Source organism: Mus pahari, chromosome 10 (assembly GCF_900095145.1).
Source record: "Mus pahari chromosome 10, PAHARI_EIJ_v1.1, whole genome shotgun sequence".
In the NCBI taxonomy this organism is placed as follows: Eukaryota; Metazoa; Chordata; class Mammalia; order Rodentia; family Muridae; genus Mus; species Mus pahari.
In genome coordinates this window covers 17573814-17589491 of record NC_034599.1, presented here as the reverse complement: position 1 = coordinate 17589491, position 15678 = coordinate 17573814, and the positions used below count along the sequence as shown (strand labels likewise).

Below are 15678 nucleotides of genomic sequence, written 5' to 3'. Positions count from 1 at the left end.
AGAAGGGACTTTGAACTTTGGACTTTAAAACATTGTTGAGACTGTGGGGATTTTTTGAAGTTGGACTAAATGCATTTTGCATTATGTTATGGTTACAAGCCTATGGGGGAAGGAAGTAGAATGTGGCAGTTTGAATAGCTACGGCCCCTATTGTCAATGGCCACAAAGCCTTTTGATAATCATGATCTCTATTGGGAAGTTAAGGCAGGAGAATGAATTCAAAGCCATCCTCAGCCACATGGCTTGTTCCAGGGTCGTACATGCTACACAAGGCCCTGTTTCAGAAAGCAAAAATAGAACTGGCTCAATGGTTAAAAGAACAAATGTTTTTCTGGAGGATGGGAGTTCTATTTCCAGCACCCACATGACAGCTAACAACTGTCTATAATTTCAATTCTAAATCCAATACCTTTTTGCTGGTCTCTGACAGCGATGTACACATGTGGTCCACAGATATCCATGCTGGTTCATACACATGAAATAAAAATAAATAAATAAACAAATAAATAATTAAAATACTTTCTAGTCTGAGATGTAGGTCCCTAAGTGGCTCCTTCCTGTCCCATTGAAGAGTAAGGAATGGATCACCACAAAACCTGTTTGGTGGTTTGAGTAAGAGATGTCCCCATAAACACAAACATTGAACCCTGGGCCCCAGCTGGTGGTACTGTCTAGAGGAGGTTATAGAACCACGAGAGATTCAGCCTTACGAGAGAAAACACACACACGGCAGTCAGGCTTTAAGGACATCGCCTATCACCACATGCTCACCCTGCTTCCTGTGTGCAGCTGAAGGGTGCTCTCTCAGCTTCCTGTTCCTGCACTTGCAACCGTACACGTCTCTCCAACATGGTAGACCCTTATCCTTCCAGGACCGAAAGATGGAAGAAACGTTGTTCAACATTGCTTGTGGTCATGGCAACAGAATGGTAACCGGTACCCACTCCCCAAGAAGACACAGACCTAATGATGTTTGTTATAACGAAAGCAAATATGTGCGTTAAAATCAATGTAGAGGCATTAGAGTTAAAATGGCAAGGGTGGGAGGGGAGGAGGTGGAGATGGCTCAGAGTGGTTAGGAACTCAGACTGTCCTTGTAGAACACCTGAGTTCAATCCCCAGGACCGACCCACATCTGGGAGTTTTCCTAGAAGTTGTTCTTACTCACATTTACTCTGTTGCGGTTAGATACATTGTAGATATGAGTATGAGGAAGGACAAAAGTTCCCTCTGGGTTTCCCTCAGGTAGAACTTAATGAGAACTGACCAGAGCCAACAAAGACTAGCTTTGTGGTTTTCCCTAGAGCTGTATTTCCACTTAAGACGGTCAGCTTGGCTGCCCCTCTTCATCCATCGTGTCCCCAACGACAGCATTTTTTTTTTTTTTCTGTTTTGAGATGTGTTTTGCTGTGAAGTCCTGGCTGGCCTGGACCTTGCTTTGTAGATCAGGATGCCTTTGAACTCCTGCCTCCGCCTTCTAAGTGCTGTGGTTAAAGGTGTATGTCATTATGCCTGGCCCAACACCACCATTTTCAAAGATTCAGTTTGCTTTTTTAAAACTGTGTGTATGTGTGTGTGTGCGCACGCGCGCACTCTTCACCACAGAGCACTATAGCCCTGTATTGTAATTTTTGATACCCTACTCTTTGGTAGAGATCCAGGGAGGAAATACATAGTTCTAGTTCACCATGATTTGGAACAGAAAAGGGCCTCCTTACCTCATGAACACACCACCCACTTCATAAATATTCATAACTTTAAAACTCACACTGACCACCCCAATGCCCCAGCCTTGTGCAGCCCACCCAACCTCTCTTTGGAGAGGTCACATTTCTTAGGATTACTAAGCTTGTAACTTAACTTCTCTTCTACATAAGCTTTCAACTGTATCTCTTGACTAACTTCATTCCTTTAGAAGCTATCAAGAGATGCCATATGACCGTCTACAAGATGTTTACAAGGTTCCCTTGTTTTCAGACACTAGTGCTCTGAACCAGGCACCGCCTCTACCACAGAGTTTAATACTCCTGCTATCTTGGAATTTTTCATTTAATTGTGTGGAGTCCCTCTCTTCCCTCTCCTTCCATTGCATTATCTGCCTTTCTTTTCTTCACACAGGAGGGCGGTGTCACACTGGGAGGCATCTTACACACACACACACACACACACACACACACACACACACACACACACACATTAGTTTATGGGTAAATTTTTAATGGAGATATTAAAAGGATAAGTGAAACTGGACATGATCAAGAATGTCATCATAAGACCTGATTCTTGCCGGGCGTGGTGGCGCACGCCTTTAATCCCAGCACTCAGGAGGCAGAGGCAGGCGGATTTCTGAGTTCGAGGCCAGCCTGGTCTACAAAATGAGTTCCAGGACAGCCAGTACTATACAGAGAAAACCTGTCTCAATAAAACAACAACAAAAAGACCTGATTCTCCAAAACAGCTAGTGAAACGTGGAGTGTGCTTCAACACAGGCACAGGTAAGGACTTCCTGCTTAGAACTCTGGTCACACAGGAAATAAGATCAACCATGAGCAAGTGGGACTTGAACTTCCAAAGTGGTTTTTTACAGCAAAAAGAATTGTCAGCTGAGTGAAGAGGCTGCCCAAAGACTGACAAACTACCAGTTATGCATTCTACAAGGAACAAATGTAAACATTACAAAACAAAGACTGAGGCCACAGAAACAGCTCTGAGTTAGGAAAGCATTTACTGCTCTGCCAGAGGACCTGAGCTCTGATCCCAGCACCCACATTTGGTGGCTTACCACCACCTGTAGCTCCAGGTCCAAGGGTTCAGCCTCTTGCTTCTAAGGGTACCCGCACTCATGTGCACAAGACGGATGTGCACTCAAGAGCACACACAAATACACCAACAATTTTAAGATAATTTTTTAAAAAAATCTATTTGCATTGAGGGAAGAAGGGCTCATGCCTTTAATCCCAGCATTGGAAGGCAGAGGCAAGCAGATGTCTGAGGCCCAGACTAATCTAGTCTACATAGCAGGTTCCAAGGCTGCATAGACAGAACCTGTCATAAATAAATAAACAAATAGGCGTCCACATGGCTAACAAGCACCTATACAAATTCCAGACATGCTTAGCTATCAGGAAAATAGAGCTTATCTTCATCCTACATTTATTCCCAAAGAACTCTATATCCTACCACATTGCAGTTCTACTGAGAATAGCCAGGGAATGTAAGCAGTCTATTTGTCCATCAACAGCTGAATGGATAATGAAGATGTGGATCATACACAAAATGGAGTTTTATTCAGCTCCAAAGATACAAAGGAATGTACAGGTGAATGGATGGAAGCTGAAAATACGGTGAGTGAAGTAATCCAGGCCCTGAGAAACCAATGCTGTATGTGATGGTTGCAAGACACAGCAGCTATGCTCAGCCAATGATAACAAGGTGGGCTGAGAAAGCATGAGTCATTCCCAGGCCAACATGTTCCCTTTAGATGTGTGGTCCCTCCTTATGCTTTGACCAGATGGTGTTGAACATTCCTGTACCCTCTTACCCAATCATGTAATGCCTAGGCTTGGAAGTCCCCACTTGAGGTTTTTTTCCATTATAAGCCCTAGACCTTGGGGCAGTACTCTTATCCTGCTGTCAGGGGGTATTGGGGCTGGAGCTCAAACCCGAATAAAGACTCTCATGAGCTTGCATCAGAGCTGTGGTCCCCGGTGGTCTCAAAATCTGGGCACAACAGAGGAGACATTAGCCACACCTTCGCCTCCTGAACTCAAGCCATCTCTGATTACAATGGAGTCATTAACATTGGCAGGGACAGAATTCCTTGGAGGAACATGGAAATATGTACATTATTATACAAACAAGCCTCACAACCACAGCAGCTAATGACATTCATGAGGCCCACACCTCCAGACCCTCTCCCAGGGGCGGGAACCATGTCCTGCAGAGCCAGACTCAGAAGAAAACTATTACATAAAGCATTCATTAGGAAGGTAAATCAGATTTTTTTTTCAATGAAACCTCTCAGATTAAGATGGTGCACAAGAACCACAGTAAATGTGGGGTTTCTTAGACCAAAGATGTTCAACTCCACTTTGAATACAGTATAGGCAAGTGAGACATTGTAGACGAAGAGCAAGGATACATGATGCATTTTTAAAAGGTAGCAGGGAATAAGGGAGCAGGAATGAACCTCATGTATTCTAGGTGAAAGCTGCGGAAGGTGATCACTGGGGTACAATGAAGAATGACAGGTATATTTAGTTACTTTTCTATTACTATGACAAAACACAACCAAGGCAACTTATAAAAAAATAGTGTTTAATTAGCCTTACGGCTCAGAGGGTAAGAGTCCAGGACTGCAGAGGAAAGCATGGTAGCAGCAACAGGTTCATTCACATGATCCACAGCAGAGAACACACTGGGAATAGTTCCAGTCTTTGAAATCTCAGAGCCACCCACAAAGATACACCTGCTCCACGCCTTCACAAAGTCTATAATGCCATATGCCCAAAGTCCATAGTGGTCTATGAGGACTATTCTCACTCAAATTGCCAGTCCAGTAGGATACTGTGATCCGTCGGAAAACTACCTTTTTTTTTTTTTTTTTTTAATTTATTTATATGTAAGTACACTGTAGCTGTCTTCAGACACTCCAGAAGAGGGCGTCAGATCTTGTTACGGATGGTTGTGAGCCACCATGTGGTTGCTGGGATTTGAACTCTGGACCTTCGGAAGAGCAGTCGGGTGCTCTTACCTTCTGAGCCATCTCACCAGCACTTTTTTCTTGGTTTTCCGAGAGGAAAACTACCTCTTAAAAGTACATGTTGCCAGGCATGGTGGCGCACACCTTTAATCCCAGCACTCGGGAGGCAGAGGCAGGAGGATTTTTTAGTTCGAGGCCAGCCTGGTCTACAAAGTGAGTTCCAAGACAGCCAGGGCTATACAGAGAAACCCTGTCTCGAAAAACCAAAAAAAAAAAAGTACATGTTACCCCTGAAAAAAATGCATAGATAACCCAACAAACAGGAGAGTGTTAGTTACTAAATAATATTTAATAGTGAGAATTATTACATTAAGTTCTTGGAAATAACTAAGAAGAAATGGATTTAGGCTTTTGTTTATTGTGTGTATGCATGCACATTTAGGAGGCAATTTCTTATTTATTTTATGTATATGAGTACACTGGTAGCTCATCAGATGGTTGTGAGCTTTCATGTGGTTACTGGAAATTGAATTTAGGACCTTTGTTTGCTCCACTCAACCGCACTCACTCCAGTTGGCCCTGATTGCTCCGGCCTAAAGATTTACTCATTATTATACATAAGTACACTGTAGTTGTTTTCAGATGCACCAGAAGAGGGCATCAGATCTCCTTACAGATGGTTGTGATCCACGATGTGGTCGCTGGGATTTGAACTCAGGACCTTCTGGAGAATAGTCAGTGCTCTTACCCGCTGAGCTATCTCACCAGCCCCTTAGGAGACAATTTCCTTAAGTCAGTTCTCTCCCCCACACCTTGTGTTTAAGGCAGTATCTCTCTCTGCCACCGTGCTCTTACACTTCTGGCTGGTATTACAGATGCCTGTGTCACTACTACATTTGGCCTTTACAAGGCTTATGGAAATGTGAAAGGAGGTTGTCAGGAGTACATGGGAAATGACTTACCCATTTAACTTTCTTCCAGAGCCCTGGATGTACTTTTTTTTTTAAAAAAGATTTATTTATTTATTATATGTAAGTACACCGTAGCTATCTTCAGACACACCAGAAGAGGGCATCCGATCTCATTACAGATGATTGTGAACCACCATGTGGTTGCTGGGATTTGAACTCAGGACCTCTGGAAGAGCACTCAGATGGCTGAGCCATCTCTCCAGCCCCTGCATGTACATTTTTAATTCCAAGTTTCTATATTCCATTACTCTTCTAAAACCAGCAGACAGATCTGAATTATTTACCAGTGGTATTGTATATCAGTCTTTTTCCTGATTCTCCTTATGCAGGAGAATACTGAGTTGTGGAATTTTCTTTTTAGACACTATGTTCTAACTTTTAAAATGTTTCTGTTTAATCACCAACTGTACTGAGTAAAATTAATCTACATTCACTTTCGGGTTTTCCATACAGTAAGAATAACCATGGTCTAACTATAAAATTATATATATTCTTGCACCTGAGACTTGTGACCCATGAATAATTGGCGACCCACACCAAGGGAAGTCATCATGGCCAGTAGAGCTGTTTACAGTGGGAGGAATGGGGTTTCAAAGCTGTCTCCTAGTTTACCATAATTTCCAGTCAGTAAGAGGGAGCTATGCCTTCACTACTCCTACACATCTCCAGGCAGTGTGGTGTGTGGAATGGCCATGCGAGAGACAGTTCATCACTGCTCACTGTCACAAGACTGTCTGGACATAAAGTGCTTACAATGTGGAGATAATGAATACAAGTAAGGCATAAAAGTGAAGATGAAGCCCAAATATTCTGTGTAGAACTGGGTGGCCACTTAAGACTCAAACGGACCCAGCACTCGGGAGGCAGAGGCAGGCGGATTTCTGAGTTTGAGGCCAGCCTGATCTACAAAGTGAGTTCCAGGACAGCCAGGGCTACACAGAGAAACCCTGTCTTGAAAAACCAAAAAAAAAAAAAAAAAAAAAGACTCAAACGGAAAGGGATTTTGTTGTACAGCTAAACTCCCAAGGCAACCATGATCAAGTGAGTCACATGACCCTTTCCCAGCCATCTTCCAGAGAAACACCAGGTCTCTGTTCTCAGTAAAACATCCTCTCATAAGGCAGTTTCCAGAAAAACATCACATGACAACTGAGTCACTAAAGAAACCTGAAATTTCTAGTTCATATCCCCCTTTCTGTTTTAAAAAATTCTTTCTTTCTAACAATCTACACACAATAGAAACAATTATAAAAACCATAAAACTATGGGCTGGAGAGGTGGCTCAGCAGTTAAGAGCACTGACTGCTCTGCCAGAGGTCCCGAGTTCAATTCCCAGCAACCACATGGTGGCTAACAACCGTCTGTAATGTGTGTGTGTGTGTGTGTCTAAAGACAGTTGCAGTGTACTCATATAAATAAAATAAATAAATAAATCTTAAAAAAAAATTAGAACTTTATATATATCACACCTTAACCAGTTATGTAGTCAAACAACAGAACCTTAAATTTCTATCAATAAAAAATAATTCAGCAAATCAACTTTAAAATTTAAATGATATAACTAAATATAACAATCTTAAATGTCTATTAATATACAATAATTAAACAAACAATCTTAAATTTCTATTAATATGAAATAATTAAATAAAACAACCTAACACCCTAGATGATAACAACCATAATACATCAAATGACCAAAACCATCCACTCTAACTTAAGGGATCGGGACAAGAGTTTCTATACATATAATTACTTCCTGTTGAATTGGAGAGAACAATTTCTGTTTGGGGCCTGAGGAGAGGGAAATGGTTAGTTTTTAAAAGCTAGCTGTTGCATTTATTGCCTGGTGTTTGCGTTGTGTATCCTCAGTGTTGTCTGTCCAGGCTTTGTGCTGTTAAGTCTCTGTGTTATCCAGTTTTTGTGTGATTGGTTATTTGGGCTAGCCCTTTTGAGGTTGACGTGCATGCATTTTTTGCGAGAAATCAGTCACTGAGACAGTCTGTGAGTGAATCATCCGGGCTATTTGCTTTGCGAAGACATTCACGTCTCAGCGGATAAGAGCTTTTCCCTGGTCAGATGTTATCTTTAAGTTTTGTTGATAACTATATTTTATCATTTCCTATAGATACATGAACAGAACTACTGTGGATGGGCCTGGTGCCGTTTGTATTTTGATGCTAACTCCGCTCTCCTGACAAGGAGTGATTTGAGCAATCAGGTGACTTCTTGTAAACCAATCCCCTAATGAATAAAGGAGCCAATCACTGGGTGAGTAGGAGGGCCTTTTGGGTTGGATGGGGGAAGAGAGGAAGCGGGAGGGAGTTAGGCTTTTGTGGACAGAGATAGTGTGAGGACGAGATGTAATTCCAAGTGTCTCCTGATTTCAATGGCGGGTTACCAGAGGATTTAGATTTAATAAGGCTTACAAGTTAGGATTTTAGTTGTTGTGCCCAGCGGTTGAGTTACTGTTGTTTCTGAACTAAGTTTGTGTTGCATTTTCCTTCATGTGGTTGCTCATAACTGGGTTCAAGAGAGAAAGGTATGGCATCAAAGCATGGGTTTGCCTGAGGTCCAGGTTTTGGGGGATTTGAAGCATGGGACTGGCGTGGTAACAGCCCATCAGTAGAAACTTAGCGAGCTGGGTGGAGAGATTTTGGGGTTCTGAGTCAGAGTCTCCACAACGTAAAAACAGGTTGGTCATGGCCGGCCAGGCAACCGGTGCTTGAGTTGCCAGTACAAGACGAGGGAATGCGCTGGTTCTTTTTATTACTTCCCACAGCACATAACCATGTCCCCATCTTAAAACTATTGCAGGTTTCCATCCTAATGTCAACACATCCTTGTAGTCTATTGGTCGGCCCAGCTCCTCAATATTTTCGATAACCCAATGTCTCTCAGTAGCTCTTGTTCCCATTTCATCAACAGTAAGAAAATTCAGAATTAAAAAAGCATTATTTAGTCTGTCCCTGGAGGTTTTTATTACTCTTTTTGTTTAATAAGCATCAATTGGCTCTTTTTATAACTGCTCGCCCTGTGGGGTACCAGTTACATGCTTTAGGTTGTAATATGCAACGATTTGCCTCATTTGACTAGATACATATGCAGGAGTGTTGTCAGTTTTAATTCGTGCAGGTGTCCCCACACTTACCGGCGTGCCTTTTCTGATGTGCTGTGAGTTGACACTTCCAGTGGAAAGATTTATTGCATTCTTTACATTCATAAGGATTCTCAGATGAATGAGCAATCCGATGTGCAGTAAGTTGTGACTTATGGGAGAAAGCTTTCTTGCAATCTGAACATTCATATGGTTTCTCGCCCGTATGAGTCTTCTGATGTATAGCGAGTTTGGACTTTCGAGAAAAAGCTTTCTTGCACTCTTCACATTTAAAAGGTTTTTCACCCAAATGAGTCTTCTTATGTCGATTAAGATCAGACTTGTAAAAGAAAGCTTTCCCGCATTCTGTGCATTCGTAAGGCTTCTCGCCTGAATGGGTTCTTTCATGTGCATTGAGGTGAGACTTGCGGAAGAAAGCCTTCCGACATTCTCTACACTCATAGGTCCTCTTCTTTTGTCTGTGAGTTTTCTGATGAGCCGTAAGGTCTGACCTCCAATAGTACATTTTACTGCATTCATCACACTCATAGGGCTTGTACACATTATGAGTTCTTCTGTAATGCTTAATCAGGGTTGAACTATTACAGAAAACTTTCTCGCAGTCCTTACATTCATAGAGATTCCCATCATTGTACGATATCTGATTCTTGGTTTTCTGTAAATTGCGGCACAAAGATTTTACAGGGGCTCTTCTATGACAGGATGTTGTCCCTTCGGAGACTTCCTGTTGAGCCCTTAGTTCTGCCTTGAAACAAAAGAATTTGTTAGATTCCTTGGTACTGTTTTTCCTAGAATGAGCTCCTTGATATTCTGAATTATGATTTCTTTTTTATTTTTAAGATTTTTTTCTCTTTTAATGTATGTAAGTACACTGTAGCTGTCTTCAGACAACCCAGAAGAGAGCATCTGATTCCATTACAGATGGTTGTGAGCCACCACCATGTGGTTGCTGGAAATTGAACTCAGGACCTCTGGAAGAGCAGTCAGTGCTCTTAACGCTGAGCCATCTCTCCAGCCCTGAGGTATGATTTCTTAATGAAAGGTTTCTAATCACTAAATTTCCTGTGTGTGCTTTACCATTTACTGATTTAGTCTCCTTACACAACATTATCCGCACACACTATACTCAGTTCTTTGCTTCTATATAAGCCATGTCGTGGGCCAGGAAAATATTTCAACTACTTACAGTTTACTAGAAGTCTCTATCATTGACATGAAACTTCTTTATATATCAATACTATCGCCTTTGTTTCAAAATCTATCCCTCTTTGAAAATATTGACTATAACACTATGAACTTTATCGTTATGCAAACCAAGATGCTGATGAGTCCGGGTTACTTACTTAGAGGAACATTACCAGGTTCTTCTGCAGCCTGCATCTATCAGGCTCATGAAGGGAAAGCAGCACCTTCAGCCAGGGTGAAACACGAGAACGTTTCATGTTCACTTCCCGTGTGTGGGCATGCAAACTCTTCCTATTGAGCTCGCATTACATGTTTTACTTACTTTAATCATGTCTTCATTTAGTGTCTTTTGGTTAGTTTTTCTGTGTGGCCGCAAACATGTCTTAGGAATTTTCTTGCTGGTGTCAATCAGAGTATTCATGTTATGAACACCTATTATTAGAAATATCACGACTCAATAATACATGCGTATCTCTATAGAATTTAAACAAAAAAGTAAACTCATGCCTTCAGATGCTTATTGTACTCCTTAGTTTTATGTCAACTTGACAAAGTTAAAGTCATTCTGAAAGAGTGAACCTCAACTAAGCAAATGTCCTGACCAGGCTTGTGGGCATGCCTCTGGTACATTTTCCTGAATGGTGTGCAAGGGCCAATGATCAGGGCCACCACTGGGCCTCTGGTCCTAAGCCCCATAAGAAGCCAGCCACAGGAGCCACAGGAGCCACAGGAGCAGGCCAGTAGGCAGCAAGGTCTCTGCCCCAGACCCTGCTGTTTGAGTTACAGCCCTCAGTGAAGGACTGTGCTGCGGAACTGTAAGCTGAAATAAATCTTTGCTCCCTAAGTTGCTCCCTAAGTTGGTATAGCAACAGAAATCCCAACTAAGACACTTACTGACCTATGGTAAGAGTGCATATTTCATAATAAATAGTAATTTACACTAAGAAACCAGGGCTCTAACTCACATCTCTTTGCTTTGTTTTACTGTGGAAACATAGGTTTAATTCATGCTTATTGTAGCAAGCCATCAATTCTTTCCAATTTTAAAGGATAACTTTGTTGGTCAAAGTAATCTTGCTTCACAATTTTGTCTCAGAGTTTAAAATATGTGAGCCCATGCTTTCTGGTCATTACAGTCTTTGCTAAGAAATATATTATGCTAATATGTTTGCCTTCTAAAGTAACTAAGCACATTCCTCTCTCACCAGTTTCTTGTATTCTTTCTTTTGTACTTTTAGCAATTTAATATTAATGACCTTTAAAAAAAGTCTTTTTGGGTCATGTGAATTTGTGATTCTAATTACTGCACACCTAGGTACTGGTTAGCGTGCCTACATTTCCCTGCTCTAGTCCTTCTCTGGTTTCTCTTCTGTATGCCAGACTCACAAGCTGCAGTTCTGTTATTTTCATTGAATTTCATTCATTCATTCATTCATTCATTCATTCATTGTGTGTGTGTTACACATAGTGCATGATGAGTGGAAGTCCAAGAACAACTTGAAGGGAGTCTGTCCTCCCCCTCCACTATGTGGGACCCAGCAATGAAAAGGAAATACAGTTTAGCAACAAAAATAGAGAGAGAGTAACACCAAGAATGTTCTTTTAAAACTGGACTTAAGAAAATAAAAATGATTTAATAAAAACAATGCATGTGACTAGCTGTTTCATGACTGGGTTGGATGAAGTTCAATAAGAACAGCTCAGCATGACCATTATCTAATGAGTGTTCTGTCTGCTGCTGACTTCTTAGCACACATTTACTGACCTGGGAGGCTCCTGCTTGAAGCTTCTGCTAGGCTCCATGGCCCAAATCCACGCTCCAAATTGAAGATCAACTTAGGTTTGGCAGTGCACAAACCTAAAATAATTGGAAATAATAAGCAAATGGTGCCAGAGCGCTGGCACAGTCCCCTAACAAGAAACCACAGCTCCATTTGGAACAGTTCTTTCATGAATGAGTAAGAGACTTTGGTCAGAAAGGATCTAAATTCTCACTGGCTACCAGAGCATCCTCATGTGGCATTAAACTACAGGATAAATAAACCAAAATAATATTAACAAAGTTCAGAAGGCTTGAACTGATGGCTCCAGGGTTAAGAGCAAATGCTGCTCTTGGGAGATTGTCTCAGTTAGGGTTTTATGGCTGTGAAGATACACCATGACCACAGCAACTCTTATAAAGGAAAACACTTAAGTAGGGCTGGCTTATAGTTCAGAGCTTTAGTCCATTATTGTCATGGCAGGAAGCATGGCACCATGCAGGCAGACACAGTGCTGGAGGAGCTGACAGTTCTACATCTTGATCCACAGGCAGCAGAAGGGGACTGCGTGCCACATTGGGCATAGCTTGAGCATGTAAGACCTCAATGCTTGTCCCCACAGTGACATACTTTCTCCAAGGCCATACCTATTCCAGTGAGGTCATACCTCTTAATAGTGCCACTCCCCATGGGCCAAGCATCCAAATACACGAGTCTATGGGGGGGCCATTCCTATTCAAACCACCACAGGGACCAAGTTCAGTTCCCAGTATCCAACCCTAGCCGCTGGCAATTGCCTGTTCAGCTCTGTGATTCAGTGATTTCTAGTGTCCTCAGGTGCCCACACATGGTGCTCACACTCAGACACATAGACCTAGCTACAAATAAGAATACATCTCTAAAGTGAGAGATGATTCCCACACTTGTTAATCAAGGAAAATTTATTTGCTTAGGCTGGAACTCACCCAGGAACACCAGGCTGCTGTAGGTCTCCAGCATCACGTCCCGGTACAGGGTCCTCTGGGCAACACTCAGGTCCTGCCACTCCTCCCAGGTGAAGTCCACAGCTACGTCCTCAAAGGACACCAACCCCTGGAATGACATTTCTCTTCAGCTTAAGGAGCACAAAATGGGAATCCACTCCTCCTACCCTAACCCGTGTGTGTGTGTGTGTGTGTGTGTGTGTGTGTGTGTGTGTGTGAAGTGTGTGTGTTACTAGATTCTTACAGAAAGTACAACTTGACTGTAGTTTATATCATGGAAAAAAGAAAAATCAATACAAGCATCTTTATCTCTCTGTCAACAAAGTGACTCGAGTAAACATAACGAAAGTTTCTAATTCCAGCAAAAACAAAACTCACACAACACATGGGTGTGTAAAGTAGGTGTTATTAAGAGCAAAGGGAAAGAATACATAAGCCTAACTATACAAAAATAACAACCGCCAAAGAAATGCAAATCCTGAGGCCGGTGTCAGGACACTGTGTCTGCCTAGAAGGAGCAACGCTATGAGCTCAGCTCTCAGCACCTACCACGGGACAAGTCTAACAAGTCAGTCAGTCAGGTCATTACCGCTGTAATGAGCACCATGACCAAAGCAACTTGGGGAGAGAAGGATGTATTTCACTCGCAGTGCCATACAACAGTTCATCCTCAAAAGTAGTGAGGACAGGAACTCAAGCAGGGGGGACCTGGAGGCAGGAGCTGTACAGAGACTAGGGAGGGGTGCAGTTGACGTGTTTGCTCCCCATAGCTTGCTCAGCCCACTTTCTTAGAACCCAGAAACACCAGTCTAGAGATGGCCCCTCCCACAACGGGCTGGACCCTCCCCCATCAATCACTAACTAAAACATTGTCCTACGTTCTTGCTGACAGCTCCATCTTTTTTTTTTTTTTTTAAAAGATTTATTTATTATATGTAAGTACACTGTAGCTGTCTTCAGAAACTCCAGAAGAGGGCGCCAGATCTTGTTACGGATGGTTGTGAGCCACCATGTGGTTGCTGGGATTTGAACTCTGGACCTCCGGAAGAGCAGTCGGGTGCTCTTACCCACTGAGCCATCTCACCAGCCCCCAACAGCTCCATCTTAATTAAGCATTTTCTTAGTTGAGATTCCTTCCTCTTAAATGACTTTAGCTTGTGTCAAGTTGACATCCAGCGTAAAGTCGCAGCACCACGTGGGGTCTGACGACTGATAGTACAGGTCAAAAACCGGGTAAACGAAAAGCTTTCGGAACATGCAACCAAAGATTAATTCAAAATCAAATGGGTACTGAATCCAACAGTACAGGGCTCAACTTTGCACTTCTGGGTGACTTCACTGTAGCATCTGTTAATGCTGGAGTCTGCCAAAAGACCCTCATTCAAAAAGACCAAAGACGGACATCGCTGCAAACCACAAGAGGATTTTTTTTTTATTGATCCAACATGTTGGGGACCTCCTCTTAGCACGTAGGCAAGAGGAGAGACCCAGGACAAACAAAGAACACACTTTTTATACCTTGTATGGGTTAGATTTGGGCAACAAGGCTAGCTGGCTTATTCTCACTGGTGTAGCAAGTGACCCTTTCAGGCATTGGCTGGTTTACCTCTGGCCTAGTCCGTCACTCTGCCTGTCCTTATAGTTTTTATTCAGCATTGTTTAGTTGGCCAGCTTCCTTATCTGGCTCTTCACTTGGCCTGCTAGTATAGTTTGGAAAGTCCCTTCAAAGGGAGAAGGGGCTGAGTGGCCTGGAATTTATTTTGGGTTCTACATTTGGAATATGTAACACACATGCTTTGCATAGTACATGCCATCATACAACCAATGCATGTCACCCGCAAGACCCTGGTTCAGATTTAAGTATGTTATAAACCGCAGTTCTTGTTCCTTACATAGCTATCAGCTCTTCTGAATCACAGTTTTTTGGGTTAGTCTGTTTGTTTTTTTGTTTTTTTTTTTTTTTTAGTAGAAAACACATTTCACATCTTCCTACCATCACCCCTTGCCATTTATCCATGCACTGTAATACGTCAGACGCATCAGCAATCTGTCTCACTAGTAGGCAAAGTTGTTCGCACCTTTAAAACATATCAATGCTAGATATATGCCAAAGTATTATTTTAAAATAAATTTCTTATTATCAGCAAATGTTTCATATGCACATCTATTTTGTACAGATGACTATCTAAGGACATAAAAATATTTCCGGGTGGAAAAATGGGGTCACAAGAATAAAGCATTTCAGAATCCCTGACTTTACTTCCACACAAAGGTAACAGGTTAATAAACATCCACACATGTATCAAGTCCCTCAAAAGCAAAAATGAACTGACAGATCACACTGACCACTGAGAAAATAAATGCATCAATCTCTACCACAGGCAACGTGCCAGAGACCTGACGTCACCCCGAGGAAAGGAAGACTGGGGACACATAGCTAGACCCCTACTGTCCAGTGCTTAGAGAACTACAGTAACCTAACTCTCAGTTCTATATGCTAATGGAAAAAAAAATCCACTCGTTTCCTGGTCAGTCCTGAAAGATTGACCTCGAAGGTCCCATTTCTCTCTACTAGGGCATCCTGTTAACGCTATTGCTGACGGTCAAGCTTCCCTCTGACCTGATCCAGGGGCTAACAGGGCGAGAATCATTAGATCTCTGGCAGCCCGATGAAAGCGCATTGCACAGACAGACCCAGACCCTCCAGTTCCCACTAGCAGTCTGTCCAGAAACTTACTGCCACATATTTTAACAGTTGGCTTGTGGGAATACAGGCTAAACGTTACAAAGCTTCGGGAACAAAGGGACCTGGACACATGAATATCTCTTTCAAGCCATAAAGACACACAACTCGCCGGGCGTGGTGACGCACGCCTTTAATCCCAGCACTCGGGAGGCAGAGGCAGGCGGATTTCTGAGTTCGAGGCCAGCCTGGTCTACAGAGTGAGTTCCAGGACAGCCA

At 42.4% G+C, this 15678-nt stretch overlaps 1 protein-coding gene across 3 annotated transcripts in view; it reads right to left on the bottom strand.

Annotated features, from left to right (window-relative positions):
* Positions 1-54: 54 nt before the first annotated feature.
* LOC110327648 (zinc finger protein 809) overlaps positions 55-15678 on the bottom strand; it is a 22661-nt gene continuing 7037 nt past the window's right edge. The window contains exons 2-6 of one of the 3 annotated variants that reach the window (XM_021206764.2): positions 12699-12825; positions 11739-11831; positions 10296-10405; positions 8822-9533; positions 55-963 (exon numbers count right to left, since the gene is read on the bottom strand). In XM_021206764.2, the coding sequence (XP_021062423.2) occupies positions 914-963; positions 8822-9533; positions 10296-10405; positions 11739-11831; positions 12699-12825 (1092 nt within the window). In that variant the 3' untranslated portion in view covers positions 55-913. Of the gene's footprint in view, positions 964-8203; positions 9534-10295; positions 10406-11738; positions 11832-12698; positions 12826-15678 lie in introns of those variants that run through there. The other 2 variants (XM_029542814.1, XM_029542813.1) reach the window with 2 other exon arrangements.